A 15,456-nucleotide genomic window follows, 5' to 3' on the forward strand; every position below is an offset into this window, starting at 1 on the left:
TTTTGGGTAAAAAGGAGGTACAGACAATGTGTTGGCAAAGAAGGTAAACATGAAATTCACAGAACATATATAAAGGGTTAATAAAGATGAAAAGATGTGTAATGCAAATTAGATTTTTTGGAGGGAAGGAGGGCTCATAAAAAATAATAATATCCAGGACTGGAGGAGGCCTGTTAAGAGCATCGACTGGCTCAGTGTTTTAAGTAAGGGTCAGGAGCAATTAGATGGTATCTTTCAAAATTTAAACCTCAAATAAGACTTCTATGAATTTGCTCTGAAGAATATCTGCATGTGAGTACAGGGATATCTACTACAGTATTGTAAATAGTAACAATTTAGAAACAACCTAAATATTCATTACTCTAGTAATGGGCAAATAGTTTATGGTAACTATTAAAATGCTACATAACTTCATAAAAAGAATGAAGTACATCTTCAATTATGGCAACATATGTGTATGTCTGTGTGTATAAGTTGTATGTAGTACAATTCTATGCATATAAAATACTTTGTGAAATGTATATGCATATATTTATGAATAACTGAAAAAAATCTAAATCTAAAAATATGCATGCCAAGCTGCTAAATGTTAACGTAGTTATGCCCATGGAAGAAAAACATATCCCCAATTTACTTTGGTGTAATTTGAGCATTTCACAACCTGCATGTATTGTCTGTATACTTAAAACACACACAAACATACAACAAAAAAACCCACCACCACCACCACCAACAAAAAGGAGGGAGATTTCAATGGATCCCAATACACATCCTAATTAAGAACCACTGTATTAAATTAATTAGACTATCCCCCTTACTTTTAAGAGATGAATGCTGACATATTTAGGAACTGTTATAATAACTCTCTTTGCAATAGTTTAGCCTCCAAATTTACCCATCAACATGCACACACCACACACACAGAGGCCACATATGACAAAATGTTAACAGTGAAGCATCTATGCTCTAACTACACTGACCTACATTCAAATCTCTAGAAAATGCCCAACTATTCCCTAGACCAGAATGATCTTAGCTACTTCGGAAGCATCCCGTCTCCTCTGCCCTCCACTCCTCCAGCACCCTCTTAACTACATGTGCTCACACATGTGCCCACGAGCACACCTGCACCCACACAATGACTTGAGCTAACTTCCATCCATCCTTGGATCTGTGAAAGGTACCCCGAGGCTGTCCTTGAGACTCCACTTCCTCCTCACTGTCATCCCCACCTTGTCATCTCCCGCCCAGCACACCATACTTCTTCACAACACTTACCAGCATTGTAACTGCATACTTCCAACTACATATTTATTTGCGTAATTTAAAAAATGTTTTTAATGGATTTCACACCCAAATTTTCTAAACAAATTTTTCCTTCATATAGACTTGTCAATTCCAAATTGAAAGTGACTTGCTTCCTAGAAACCGTAGGGGATTTCCAAAATGAAGGATATCTTGCCTCATTTTCTGCTCCTATATAAAGGAGATTTGTATTACAATTTCTAATTTCTTTCCCTCTTTATGAGTTCCAGAGGGCTGCATGATTATTTAATGCCTGTTTCCCCCACTCCATTGTAATCTCCATGAGGTGGCAATCCTGTCATTTTCACCACTGTTTATCCAGCATTAAAAGACTTCTTTTTTTTTTTTTTTTTAAAGAGAATCTTAGAAGCATTGAACAGACTGTTGAATCTCAGAAGGAGAGAGGGGTGAGGGTGGGGAGGGAAGAGATCAACCAAAGAACTTGTATGCATATATGCATAACCCAGGGACACAGACAATATAGGGTGGTGAAGGCCTGGGGTGGGGGCAGGGGAGGGCTAGAAAGGATCAGTGAGGGAAAAAGGGGACATATGTAATACTTTCAACAATAAAGATAAAAAATATAATCATAATATAAATGAATGAATAAAAAATCCTTATCAGAATTTTATGTGTTTGAGCAATGTGGAATGAGACAAAACTGCCAAGGAAATGATACTAAATTTGATGACACAATAATCATACATAGATTAAGACTTTTCCCCTGAAGAACACTGGTGAAAAATTAAATATTTTTGCCAAAAGTATCACTGGGAAGGGAAACCTAGAAGGCAATTTAAAAGGACTTTTGCCTGGATACTACCAAGAGATGTGGGGATTAAGGCCAACATGACTCAGTATCTTTTTTTTTCTGTCCCAGACAGTGGGGTCTTCCTTTTCTCCACTTGAATACTGTGTAGTTTCTTAGCTTGAATAATCCTCCACTTGAGTACTCAGCAACTCTCCCAAGATTCCCCAGTTAATCCCAAACCATGAGCACAAGAAAAGAGGAAACCAAGCCTTTGGAATTCTCTCCTAGAATTAATTCAGTGGTAACATCTTACGCTTACAGTCTGCAAATTGTTATCATGTACTCTGTTGTAAATCCTAGTTTCAAATTCTCTTCCATCTCAAATTGTCGCTCCTATTGAGCTAAGACACCTAAATGCCTCAACATCTTAAGACCTCGAACCCAGAAAAAGGTAAGCATTTCTCTTAACTAAAGCACTCTAATATTTGTCAAGCAAACCTGATGGTCATTTTTAAAAAACATAGCTTACAAATAAAAAGTCTTAGCAAATATTATCCTTTGGAGAATTAACTCTTCTCAGTGGCTTAAACCTAATTTCTGGGCCCCAAAGGAACAATTTTCAAAATATAAGTCCCCACACCTGCAGAGAATGAGCTTGTCCCTCCAAGAGTGCTCACAACCTTCAGACGGTGCTTCTCAACCTTCAGACTTGCAGTGACCTTGCCTACCTCTACCCACCAAAGGAGTCTCACGTCCAGTAAATACCATCTTCTGAATTTGCCGATGACACGCTTTTCAATCCAATATGAACAGCTCACTAAAGCATTAATTACAGCTAGGTGGCAATCCAGTTATGAAGAAAGCTTTAAAATGACGGAAGCAAATAATTATTTCTGATATGGAATATTGACTGCTTTATGAAATTTGAAAGAACAGAAGAAAAGTTCTAAAACATGGTTAAAAACAAAACTGGAATTTTAGCCACTACTTTTGTGAAGCAAAGCAACTGTTAGAGAACAAATCAAGAGTATTTACAGAAAAATAGTATTACTGTGTTAGACGGACTTATCTGTATCTTCCTGTATAAACTACAATCTCTAAAAAACCTTCATCACTAAATCCAACATCTCAACCATTCAAGTAAAGAATTTACTTATTTCTTTCCAAACAAGAATCCATTTACACATTTATATGCACAGTTCCCCTAATGGAATTATTTACCTTTTGACGCCTTTTCTCTTTCCTTTTGTCTTCTGTGTCCTGTAGCATTTTTTCTTTCCAGAGGTCAAAGAAATAGGAAGGATCAGTATAGAACTTCAGCCCATCCTTTTTATCATCTCTATAAATCAAGATATTACAAGTCAGAGGGGGAAAAAGACTGTTAGATATCTTCATATGAGAATAACATAATTCATTTTTTTTTAGAGAGAGAGAGAGAGAAACATCAATGTGAGAGAGACACATTGACTGGTTTCCTCCTGTACATGCTCCGACCAGGGCTGGGAATAGAGCCTGCAACCTAGGTATGTGCCCTTAACCGGAATTGAACCTGGGACCCTTCAGTCTGCGGGCCAACACTCTTTTCAACGAGCCAAACCTAATTCACTTTTAACTCATGAGATTATAGCATCTACATGGGGCATTTTAACTGTCCTATACATTATTAAGTTCCTCAGATTTCCTTACTTAAAAAAGTGTAAATATTTAAGAACATCAACTTTTTCTAGAATAATCAGGTAAAAAGTACTCTTGCAAATTTAGATTTAAATATAGAAAAGTGCTCCTAAAAATCACAATATGGCTCAGAAACAGTAATATTCAATACCTCAATTACTTTAGGAAATGTTCTGTTTATTCCAACAGGGGGCTATATACGCAGAAATAGATGGATTCTTTACACACACATTTACTTTTACTCTGGAGTGTCAATGTTATGAGGATAAAGATTAGTAAGTTCTTTGTCCCCTTTGCTCAATAAGTTTTGCCCAATATCTAAAAATTCACTTAGGAAAAAGAAAAACATTCATAGTGTGTAAATGTGACTTAGAAAAACAGTAATGAAGTATTTTTAAAGTGGAAGTAACCAACAAAGAAAAATCACTTGTAGTCATTTCATTTTCAAGCACTGCTATGATTACTATGGTCTAGAGAGAATACTTCAAGTCTTTGTATAAGTTATTCATTAAAATAATGCAGCCAACATGATTTAAAAGTATAATATAAATCAATAAGAAATCTAAAACTAATCATGGTATGAAGTAAATAGTCTATCAATGCTTTAAAAGTATCTGGCCTATAGATTACCTTCAAGAGGAAGAAAAACACATTTCATATCAGTATTTCACTAAGTCATTTAAGGCACGGAGAGGAAGCAAAAATTAGTAAAATAAGTATAGGAAAGGGTTTATGCCCAAATAGTCAAAGAAATCTAAGTGAATTATTCAAGGGGCAAAGCCATCTGTCCTTGCATCCCCTTCTCTGCCACATCCTGTAATCTCATCAAATGAAAAAGGCCTTGTTCCTCTGAGGGCTATTCTGGCCCCTCTCTGAAAACCACTAACAAACCAGTGCACTGTACTCTATACTTTAACCTCAGACGACTTACAATCCTTTCTTTTCCAAATTTCTAACTGATAAGCAATGTGCAGTAAGAGATTTTATTAAAAACATTGTTGTGAAAACCATGTTTCCCTAAATACTAGACCTTCAATATAGATAACAATATAGAAAATTTGAGCATGAACTTGCTGCAAAATTTAAGATGTACAATAAATTCACATTTTCAAAAGAATGAAGCTAATACTTAAATGAGGTCAGAAAGTCACATAAGTAAACAAATATTAACCTTGACATAAAAATATAAGCAGAAATGTCCTATGTTCATAGAACTAAACATTTGATTTTTCAGTCACATTGTACTTCTCATATATTAACTGTGTTAGGACCGTGTCATACTTAAGCTCAAATGCAAAAGTTTGTGCTTTACATACCTCAAATATTACTGTACTGAGCAAAAAAGAATACAGAGAATTCATGGACATGGACTAAGCAGTGGTTCTCAACCTTCCTAATGCCACGACCCTTTAATACAGTTCCTCATGTTGTGGTGACCCCCAACCATAAAATTATTTTCGTTGCTACTTCATAACTGTAATTTTGCTACTGTTATGAATCATTATGTAAATATCTGATATGCAGATATGTATTTTCATTGTTCGCGACTCACAGGTTGAGAACCGCTGGTGATTATAGGGAAGGGAAGGAGGAGGAGAAGTGGACATGAAAAAATTAAATTTAAAAATTTTCATAAAGTACATTTGAATTGGTGCTGCTATTCTTAAACACACTATTAAAAAGTCATGGAGATTTTTATTTTCCATAAAACTGAATACACACATACAGTATATATATGTCAATTTGTTTTTTATGCAATTAAAATTTTTAGATCATCACAAATATTTCATCTTGATCCTAATTATTCACATATAAGTGTAAGTGGTTAGTTGAGCACAAGCAAAATTACAAGTTAAAACTTCAGCTCACAATACCACTATTTACATATATCATTGATTTTAAATAAGTGTGCTAAAGCCTCCAGAAAAGTATCCTTGTTCCTTAGAAAAATGTGGCATCTTGCTCCTCTCCCATCAGTGTTTCCATGGGCTCTCATATTTTTTTTTTTGAGAGAACCTTTCTCCCCTTCCTGAAAGAAAGGGATGTTGTGGAAACTGCTGCTTTACCAGCAGAGCTATAGGTTCAAACTGGGACTCTTGGACCATGAGAAGGTGCAGGAATTCAGACTAAGAAAAACTCTGGGCATCCTTGAGGACCAATGGCCTAGAAAGGCAGTAAAAAGAAGCTAAAAACTCACTGAAATCTGAAAGGCCTGCGTAGGACTATCACCCACAGGGCTAATCCTGGGGCAGTGAGGGCCACCCCCCCCCCCCCCACCACCACCACCACCATCTGCTCATCAGAGGCGGAAGGAATGAGCTCCACAGAGGGTAAAAAGATGGGAGAGGAACTTGATGTGCAATGAGAAAGGGTATGAAAAAGGGAGACAGACAAAGTGACAGGAAATGTGGAAAGAAAGCACTGATGTGATGGGAGGTAGGACAGGTGTTGTAAAAAGCATAGTTTCTTAATGTTAACTTTTTGCACTATTTATTTTTTATTCTTTTTCTTGGAAGTCTGGTCCTGATAATGTGTCCTACCATTTTACAATAACAGAAAGTTAATTTGTTGACTATATTTTCAATCCTGAAAACCCCAAATGCTGCAGAATACATTTTTCTAAATTAAATAACAAATGTCTCTGCAGGGCTGACATGCTGAGACGGCTATTTTGCTGCATTCTAACTGATTATGCAGTCCCTTTAAGAGTGACTTTGAATCTGAGGAACAACATAAATACACACAATACTGTTATGTAATGTGCTCACTTCCACTTAGGATGTCTACATTTAAAAGCTAAAATTAGAACTCACACTTTTCTTGATAAGTTTATCTATATTTTGAAATATTAACACTTTAACAATACTGTACCAATGACTAATTTCATTGTAATACTGCAGTTCTTATCTTCAAAGTTTGAAAGATACTTTCATAGCACTGTCACCCTCTTTTGACTTATCGATACTGACAAGGCCCCGGGAACACCTGAAGCCATACCTGTACGGTGTCAGAATGTTCAGAGGAGGTGGTTTATCACTCTGGTTGTAGATGTCAGCTACAGGGTTAGGAATGCTGTTCTTCGAAACTACCTGCTGGTCTTGGACTGTGGAACTTTTGAAAGCTTTTTTCATGTTGATATCCTGCAGTGACACTATTTAGAGAAAAGTCCCCAAGTTGAGTAATATCAAGATAGTTTAACTGTTTACAAATAAATACAATTTGTGTCACAATCATAAACACAAATTAAATAATGTGGTTATTGTTTTCATTTAAAGGCATGCTAAAGTAGCATGTGAGTTCCTTCCCTCTCATAACTCACAGTGACCTCTGTGAAGGCATGTCTTTCTTCTTTTGAAGCGATCTAATTACTCCACTGAACCTAATATTATAGCATTGTTATTCATTTAAATAGGACTTATTGGAAATCACACAGAAATATAGTTATAAGTATTAACAGTCATGTAAATACATAGATCTGGGCATCCTGGGGGTTGGCATTCAAACAGTTAATACCATCCTATCTAATAAAAGACAAAAAGGGCAATTAACCGTACCTCCGCTACGCTTCCCATTGGCTAATCAGCGAGATATGCAAATTAACTGCCAACAAAGATGGCGGCCGGCAGCCATGCAGCTGAAGCAAGCAGGAGGTTTGCTTGCTCCAGTGATGGAGGAAGCCAAGGTTCCCCGCCTGCCGAGGCTTGCTCTAAGCTCCGAAAGCAACAATGTTTCAATTATAGAAGCTAAACAAACCCCAGATACCTGTTTTTAGCCAGCCACGGCCTCAGAGCTGGGAGCGTCAGTGACGGCAACAGAGTTTCAATTATAGAAGGTAAATAAATCCCAGAATTAAAAGAAAGAAAAAAAGGAGAGGCTGGGAGCTTCAGTCACAGGCCAGCCTGAAAACGGCCCTCAGCCCCTCACCCAGACTGGCGAGACACCCCAGTGGACCCCCACCCTGCAGGGGGTGTGACCAGCTACAAACAGCCATTAGCCCCTCACCCAGGCTGGCCAGGCACCCAAGCGGGACCCCCACCCTGATCCGGGACACCCTTCAGGGCAAACCAGCCGGCCTCCACCTGTGCACCAGGCCTCTATCCTATATAGTAAAAGGGTAATATGCAAACTTACCCTAACAGCAGAAACACTGGGAATGACTGGTCACTATGACACACATTGACCACCACGGGGGCAGATGCTCAATGCAGGAGCTGCCCCTGGTGGTGAGTGCGCTCCCACATGGGGGAGCTCTGTTCAGCCACAAGCCAGGCTGATGGCTGCCAGTACAGCGGTGGTGGTGGGAGCCTCTCCTGCCTCCTCAGCAGCGCTAAGGATGTCCCACTGCAGCTTAGGTCTGCTTCCCGCTGGCAAGTGGACATCCCCCAAGGGCTGCCAGGCTGCCAGAGGGATGTCTGATTGCCAGCTTAGGCCCAATCCCCCGGGGAGCAGGCCTAAGCCAGCAGGTGGTCATCCCCTGAGGGGTCCCAGACTGTGAGAGGGCACAGGCCGGGCTGAGGGACCCTCCCCCCGAGTGCACAAATTTTTGTGCCCCAGGCCTCTAGTCTATATATATAAAGAGCCAGGGGCTGTCACATCCAAAACAACCGAATGGACAACTGAACAGGCTGAGTGAGGCGACAAGGCCGGCGGGGGGATTAGTGAGGGACGACCAAACGACTGAGCAGCAGGCTGCACGGGGTGACAGGGCCGCCAGGGGGGTTAGTGAGGGACGACCAAACGATTGAACAAGCAGGCTGTGTGGGGCGACTAGGACGGCAAGGAGGTTAGTAAGGGATGACCAAACGAATGAACAACAAGCTGTGTGCGGCGAACAGGCTGGCAGGGGGGCCAGTGAGGGATGACCAAACAAATGAACAGCAGGCTGCATGGGGTGATCAGGCCAGCAGGGGAGGCAGTGAGGGGTGACCAGGCTAGCAGAGGGGGGCAGTGAGGGGCAAACAGGCCAGTAGGGGCACAGTTGGGGGCAACCAGGCCAGTGGGGGGGACAGTTGGGGGCGACCAGGCCAGCGGGGGGCTGGGGGGTAGTGAGGGGCGACCAGTCTGGCCGGAGGGGGGGCAGTTAGGGGCAACTAGGCCGGCGGGGTGGGCAGTTGGGGGTGACCAGTCAGGCATGGGGGGCAGTTAGGGTGATCAGGTCGGCAGGTAGAGGCAGTTAGGGGTGATCAGGCTGGCTGGGGGCCAGTTAGTGGCGAGCAGGCAGGCAGGCAGGTGAGCAGTTAGGAGCCAGCGGTCCTGGATTGTGAGAGGGATGTCCCCAATCCCTAGGGCCTAAACCAGCAGTTGGACATCCCCTGAGGGGTCCCGGATTGGAGAGGGTGCAGGCTGGTCTGAGGAGAACCACCCCCCCCCACCCCGCATGCATGAATTTTGTGCACCGGGCCTCTAGTTTACTTATAATACATGTAGGAAAGAGTTCTGCAGAAAATTTAGAAACTGTAAAAAAAGGCATTACTTTTATTCTGATACTATCGTTAAAGAGAGACAGCAAAGCTTTTCAACAGTAAGATTTAAATTTAAGACATTAAAATTTAAATGTTCTAGAAATTAACTACATGATACAAAACTATACTAAGGAGTAAGAAAACCAGGGCTGATTATGCTTGCTTACTTCTTATGTTTTTACAACTTTATATCTCATGTACTAACTCATCTGACTTTGACACAAGTTTCTGAGGTGGGCAAACTGGTCCATTAACCCACTTGACCAATGGAGCTGAAACTCAGATATACTGTAAAATCTCATAAAATTTAATCCACAAATTAACCTTTTCCAGTGTAAGGTTTATCACAAGACTTTCCATTGTAAGCAAAAAACAAAAACAAACAAACAACAACAAAAGCCCCCAGAAACCTGAAGAAAGATAAATATTTAAAAATCACTTTGGTAGCAATCTGAAAAATGAATGATTGATTTAAAATGTTAAAAATTCCTTCTCTGAATAAACCAATAGGTATTAAAATTTTAGTTTTTTACATAAAAGATTAATTTTAAAAATCAAATTAAAAAGCTCCACTATTTTTGTTGGAAAAGTCAGTAAGATTTAAATTTAAGACATTAAAATTTAAATGTTCTACATTTTTGTTAAATTTCTAATTCACTAATTTAATTCTGACCTTTGAAAAAGACATTTTTAAATGAGGGATGATTTCCACAAATAACCACATTAAAAAAAACACCTTCATTTTTTACTAATACTACTATTATACATCTAGTAGAAAAATCAGATGCTAGGGTCATTTTAATGCAATAAGAGAAACTATAACTACCATTATATGAAGGTAAAATAATTTTTAAGCTGAACATTTCTCTCAAAGTAAACATGAAATGGCATTTCTTATACCTTTTTACAGATCTCCCCCCCCCCCCAGTCTAATCTCAATCCTTCACTCAAAAGATATTGAAAGCGAAATTTTAAAAAAGGAATTGAGTTTTCTGTTGAAACTACCACAATTTCAGGGTGCATCATCAAGCTGATTACAGTGAACTACACAGTGCTTGCCAATATGAACATTATTTTAAGACCCAACAGTCTGAAAGTTTTCAGTAAATGCTATTTCTAAGAAGTTAAACCACGAAGGTCATTTAAAGGCATCAACCCTAACAAGAATATGGGGTAGAAGCCTTCACTTGCACACTCAATATGTATAACCTGCCCTCTTAGTTGGACCATTTCTTTGGATTGATTCTGTAATTTTTAGGTAAGAAAGTATCTTTTTTAAAAAAATATATATATATTATTGAATTATTTTACAGAGAGGAAAGGAGAGAGATAGTTAGAAACATCGATGAGAGAGAAACACGATCAGCTGCCTCCTGCATACCTCCTACTGGGGATGTGCCCGCAACCAAGGTACATGCCCTTGACCAGAATCAAACCTGGGACCTTTCAGTCCGCAGGCCGACGCTCTATCCACTGAGCCAAATCGGTTAGGGAGGTAAGAAAGTATCTTTAAAATAACTACTAATAGCCTAAATTAAGACTTCTAATACTGAATGCATTCAAAAAATTCTTTAAAACAAATACTAAATGGGTAATTTTTTTTTTAAAAAAGAGAGTATAGATATGAGATAGACATGATATAAATCTCTTTAAAATAATTTTTTAAAATATATTTTATTGATTTTATACAGAGAGGAAGGGAGAGGGATAAAGAGTTAGAAACATCGATGGGAGAGAATCATCGATCAGCTGCCTCCTGCACACCTCCTACTGGGGATGTGCCCACAACCAAGGTAAATGCCCTTGACTAGAATCGAACCTGGGACCCTCCAATCCGCAGGCCAATGCTCTATCCACCGAGTCAAACCAGTTAGGGCTAAAATAAATTTTTATTGATTTCAGAGAGGAAAGGAGAAGGGAGACAGAAACATCAATAATGAGAATCATTGATCAGCTGCCTCCAACATGCCCCACATTGGGGAACGAGCCCGCAACCCGGTTCATAGGTCGAAGCTCAGCCACTGAGCCACACCACCAGGCTGATGTGAATCTTTTAGTTGCTAATTAACACAAAGTCGTGGGTTGTCCCCCCTCACTATTCTTCTAGAAAGAGACAAGATGAAATATCAGCATAGTACCCCAAGGAAAAAGCAGTAATTGCCCTGCAATTAATTACTACTGTGTTGTCAAGATCACTGCTAGCTCATTGCTTTTGTGCAATTACATACCCTCTTCCACTGTCGAATCCAGCTGGGTAACTTTGACAGCAAGGCGATCAATTCTGTCTTGAAGAGAATTTGCTCTGATGTAAAAGTTGTTAGCTTCATTAAACAACTCACCAAATATGTCTTCAGCATGTTTGCCTGTAGGAGAAAATGAATGGAGAGCCATCTGTTAAGAACTGCTGAGGCAGCCTTCACACATTCTCACACTGCCGATTACTGTTAACACAGGGGATTTTGTGCAAATGATTATAAAAATAGAGTGTCACAGTCAAGGGTCTTTAGAAGTTTTGAAAATTTATTAGGGCTGTTCACACATACCTGAAATTGACCCAAAGTTGTAAGAATTGTAAAATACTGCAGATAGTATAGAATTTTTATTTAATTGCTACATGAGCTATCACGGAAGTTGTTTCCCATTAAACTTTTTTTGAAAAAATTACTCTGATTTTGCATGCTTTATGTATAAATAGAATCTCAGTACCTAAACTTTCCTTTTACTTCCAAGGATAATTCAGTAAGTCATGTTGGTTTCTAAATTTAGGATGCTATCTTATTCACAATTAGAAAAGTTAGGTATCTTACATTGCGCCTACCACTTTCAAATGGCATTAAATTGTTCTAACTCATATTTTAAAATCTAAGTATATAGTGCTGACTCTGGAACTCTCAAAAAATCAGTACTTTGTATTCTGAGTTAAATTTTTCTGTACGGATCACATCTACATTCTTGTAAGTGCTAGACACAACTACTTTCCTCAAAGTGTAATTAATACATTTCTGAAAATCTGACAGGAAAGAAAAAAATCTGCCCATGTTAAATTTCCAGATCCTAACACCATTCCTGTAGTCATTCAACAAACATCTAGTCTGAGTGTGCCAGGCACATCTGCATCCCATCTCCTCTGACAGAGATGCCACTTTTTAAAGATAAACTTTCTTTTTAAGAACAGTTTTAGATTCACAGCAAACATGCACAGCTTCCCCCAACATCCAGCACCAGAGTAGAACATTTGTTATAATTGATGACCCACACTGACACATCATCATCACCTGGATCATTTTAGTTCCAGAGAATCACATGGTTTGCTCCCTCACCTCATCTAGGTCTACCCAAACCTAGGTCACCGTCTAAGTGAGACTCTCTAGCAACCGTAGCTAAATGGCAACCACCTCACCTACACACACACACACACACACACACACACACACGCACACGCACACACACACACACACACACACCTATCCCTTCCCTGCTCTAATTTTCTCCTTTGCACTTACCATCACTTATACTTATTCATCTTGTTTCCTGCCTATCTCTCCTTGTAGAATCCAAGGGAATAAGAGCTTTCCTCTGTTCTGTGCATTGCTGTACCAATCCCCACGGTGTGGTGTATGCCCGGTTTAGAGAAGGTGCCCCCAACATTTTGGAATGAATAAAAATGCACTAAAGTCAATTCTTCAGGATGAAGATTAGGGTGAGCAAGATCAGATGCCCCTCTCTGTGTTCTCACAATACCCTAAGCATACCTCAATCACAGGACTCACCACAGAACTCTAATCCTGTCTACTTACAGAAGTTCTTTGAAAATATGAGCAATATCTCTTATCTCTGCATTGTGCTGAGCCAGTGCCCCGTATTTCTTGAATAAAACACACAGCGTCTATACCAGTTGTTAATAAGTACACAACCAACAAATACTCCCCTGCACAAGTTTGGGAAATGCTGGGCTACAAAGATTTAACATGTTTCTATGCCTTGGGGCATCTCAAAAGCCTTAATATGTTGCTAATGTGTGTTAAGAATCTGCAAGAGAAGCAGCAAGCATATAACGTTTTCAAACTGACTGGGCCTGGAAACACCTAGTAACACCTTTCAGAACCACTGTCTTATGAAGCCCATTGGGGAAATGCCTGCCCATTGAGCTGGATGACCTGGAGCAAACACCATCTTCCAAATGCTTTATATCCAAGTCTGTCCATAGTTTGTTTTGAATGTCAGACATAGTTAAAATGTAACCAACAAATTTTTGTTTTTCTAGTTGATCATTCATAGCTTTAAAAGTTATTACAGTCCTAGCTGATTTGTCTCAGTGGATAGAGTGTCAGTCTGTGGACTGAAGGGTCCCGGGTTTGATTCCGGTCAAGGGCACGTGCCCGGGTTGCGGGTTCGATCCCTAGTAGGGGGCATGCAAGAGGCAGCCAGTCAATGATTCTCTCTCATCATTGATGTCTCTCTCTCTCTCTCTCTCTCTCTCTCTCTCTCTCTCTCTCTCTCTCCCCCCTCGCTCCCTCCCTCCCTCTCTAAAATCAATAAAAATATATTTAAAAAGTTATTTGGCACAATTCCAAAAAAATCCCATTCCTTTCTAGCTATGCAGAAATCTAATTAATAGGGACAGTATATGTCACCAGGAATGTGGGAGTATACAACAGTCTCTTGCAAAAGTTACACTAGTATCTTCAAAGCACAGCAAGTATGGTTAAGAACCACACCCTGGGAGACACTATAAGTTGAAAAGGGTACATAACAAGTCCCTCCTACCTTCAGTGCTTAACCCTATTTGAAAAAAAATTACATGCATATGTATATATATGCAATTGATACTATAGTCCCACTGGAAGTTCTTGATTTATAAAAGAAAAAAACAACAGCACACAGAAATTAAATACTTTAATATTTAATATTTTGCCAGCTGCTGAAAGCTGACAAGTGACTAAAGAGAAGAATATTTAAGGAACTATAATTACTGCTGAACAAGAATAAAGTCTTGCAGTTACAGTGTTCAGTTTTACAAACAACTTACTTGAAATGCTTGATTTTAATCACTCTTTCGATAGCACGTTCATTAATAGCTAAACTAAAATAATTGAAGACCACACTGAGGTAAGTGCAATTCATTCATTTTTTGCTGGCCAAGAATCTTCTTATAGATTTGTCAGGCCCATTATGAACTTGTGTCCAAGTATGTCAGGTTGAGAAGTATAAAAATTCTGCATGGATTTTCAATTGCATTTAAAAGTGAAGGTTCATTGAAAACAACCAGTATGTTTGTTATGAGTCCTTTCTGTGGAACAAGAAACCACTCATGACAAAGTCCTTCAGAAATTTAATACACATATCTAGCACCTAGATATTGGTTTGTCAAGATTTTGCCTTCTCATTTTCCACTAAAAAGAAGTAGGATTCTTGGAAAAATGACTGGATATGAGGCTGAGGGTGGAAAAGTACAAGATAAACTTAGAATATCTTGCTGTACTTTTCTTTAAAAAGTAAAGAAGTACTCAGAGATTGGTGGGGACGTGGCAGAAGGATGCAGAAGCCAGCCTAAAGGGCTCCGACTGGCCAACTGTGGGAAAATGTGAGCGTCAAAATAAATAATAAAGACAATGGATTATAACCCAGACGATAAATAAGAATCTATGAGTCCAAATTGATACAAATAAATGAATTGAATGAATAGGGAAAGAAGTGCAAACACTTAGAGCAGAATTCCAACTAATAAATGTAGGAGAAAGTATGGAATGATCAAAATCACCATTCTCAACTACTACAGTAAGAGTCTGAGCAAAACTCATCAATAGATGCTGAGACGAGGGAGGAGAGTGGGAGGTCGGATAGGAGCTGCTGTAGAGCAGTGGAAGACCGTGCTGGCTTGGACTAGAGCAGCAGCAGTGGAGGTGCCAACAAGGTGTACAGATTTGGTCCATATTTTGAAGATGTCTGGTATGAGAGGAAGAAGAGGCAAATCAAAGCACTGCAAGAGTGGAGTTCCCATTTACTAACAGATGGGGGGAGATATAGAAGAAAGGGATCATTAATTCTGTATTAGACATGCTGAGTTGAGATGCCCATTAGAAGTTCAAATGAAGAGACCCACCAATACAAGTTTGAAATCTAGGGGAAAGGTCTGAACTGAGGACACAAATTTGGATGTGTCCATGTAAAGACAGTATTTCAAGCCACGGACCAGATGAGACTGCTTAGGCTGTGGTGGGCAAACCGCGGCTCGCGAGCCACATGCGGCTCTTTGGCCCCTTG

General features: G+C 39.4%; 1 protein-coding gene across 1 annotated transcript in view; it reads right to left on the reverse strand.

Annotated features, from left to right (window-relative positions):
* The window catches only part of WASF3 (WASP family member 3), a 152,510-nt gene that overhangs the window by 10,458 nt on the left and 126,596 nt on the right, over nt 1-15,456 (reverse strand). Inside the window, exons 5-7 of the mRNA XM_081083627.1 lie at nt 11,421-11,555; nt 6,728-6,881; nt 3,278-3,395 (exon numbers count right to left, since the gene is read on the reverse strand). Coding sequence (XP_080939753.1) covers nt 3,278-3,395; nt 6,728-6,881; nt 11,421-11,555 — 407 coding nt within the window. The remainder of the gene's footprint in view (nt 1-3,277; nt 3,396-6,727; nt 6,882-11,420; nt 11,556-15,456) is intronic.

The sequence above is a fragment of the Myotis nattereri genome (genome assembly GCF_964212035.1).
Source record: "Myotis nattereri genome assembly, chromosome: 2".
NCBI classification, from domain to species: domain Eukaryota; kingdom Metazoa; phylum Chordata; class Mammalia; order Chiroptera; family Vespertilionidae; genus Myotis; species Myotis nattereri.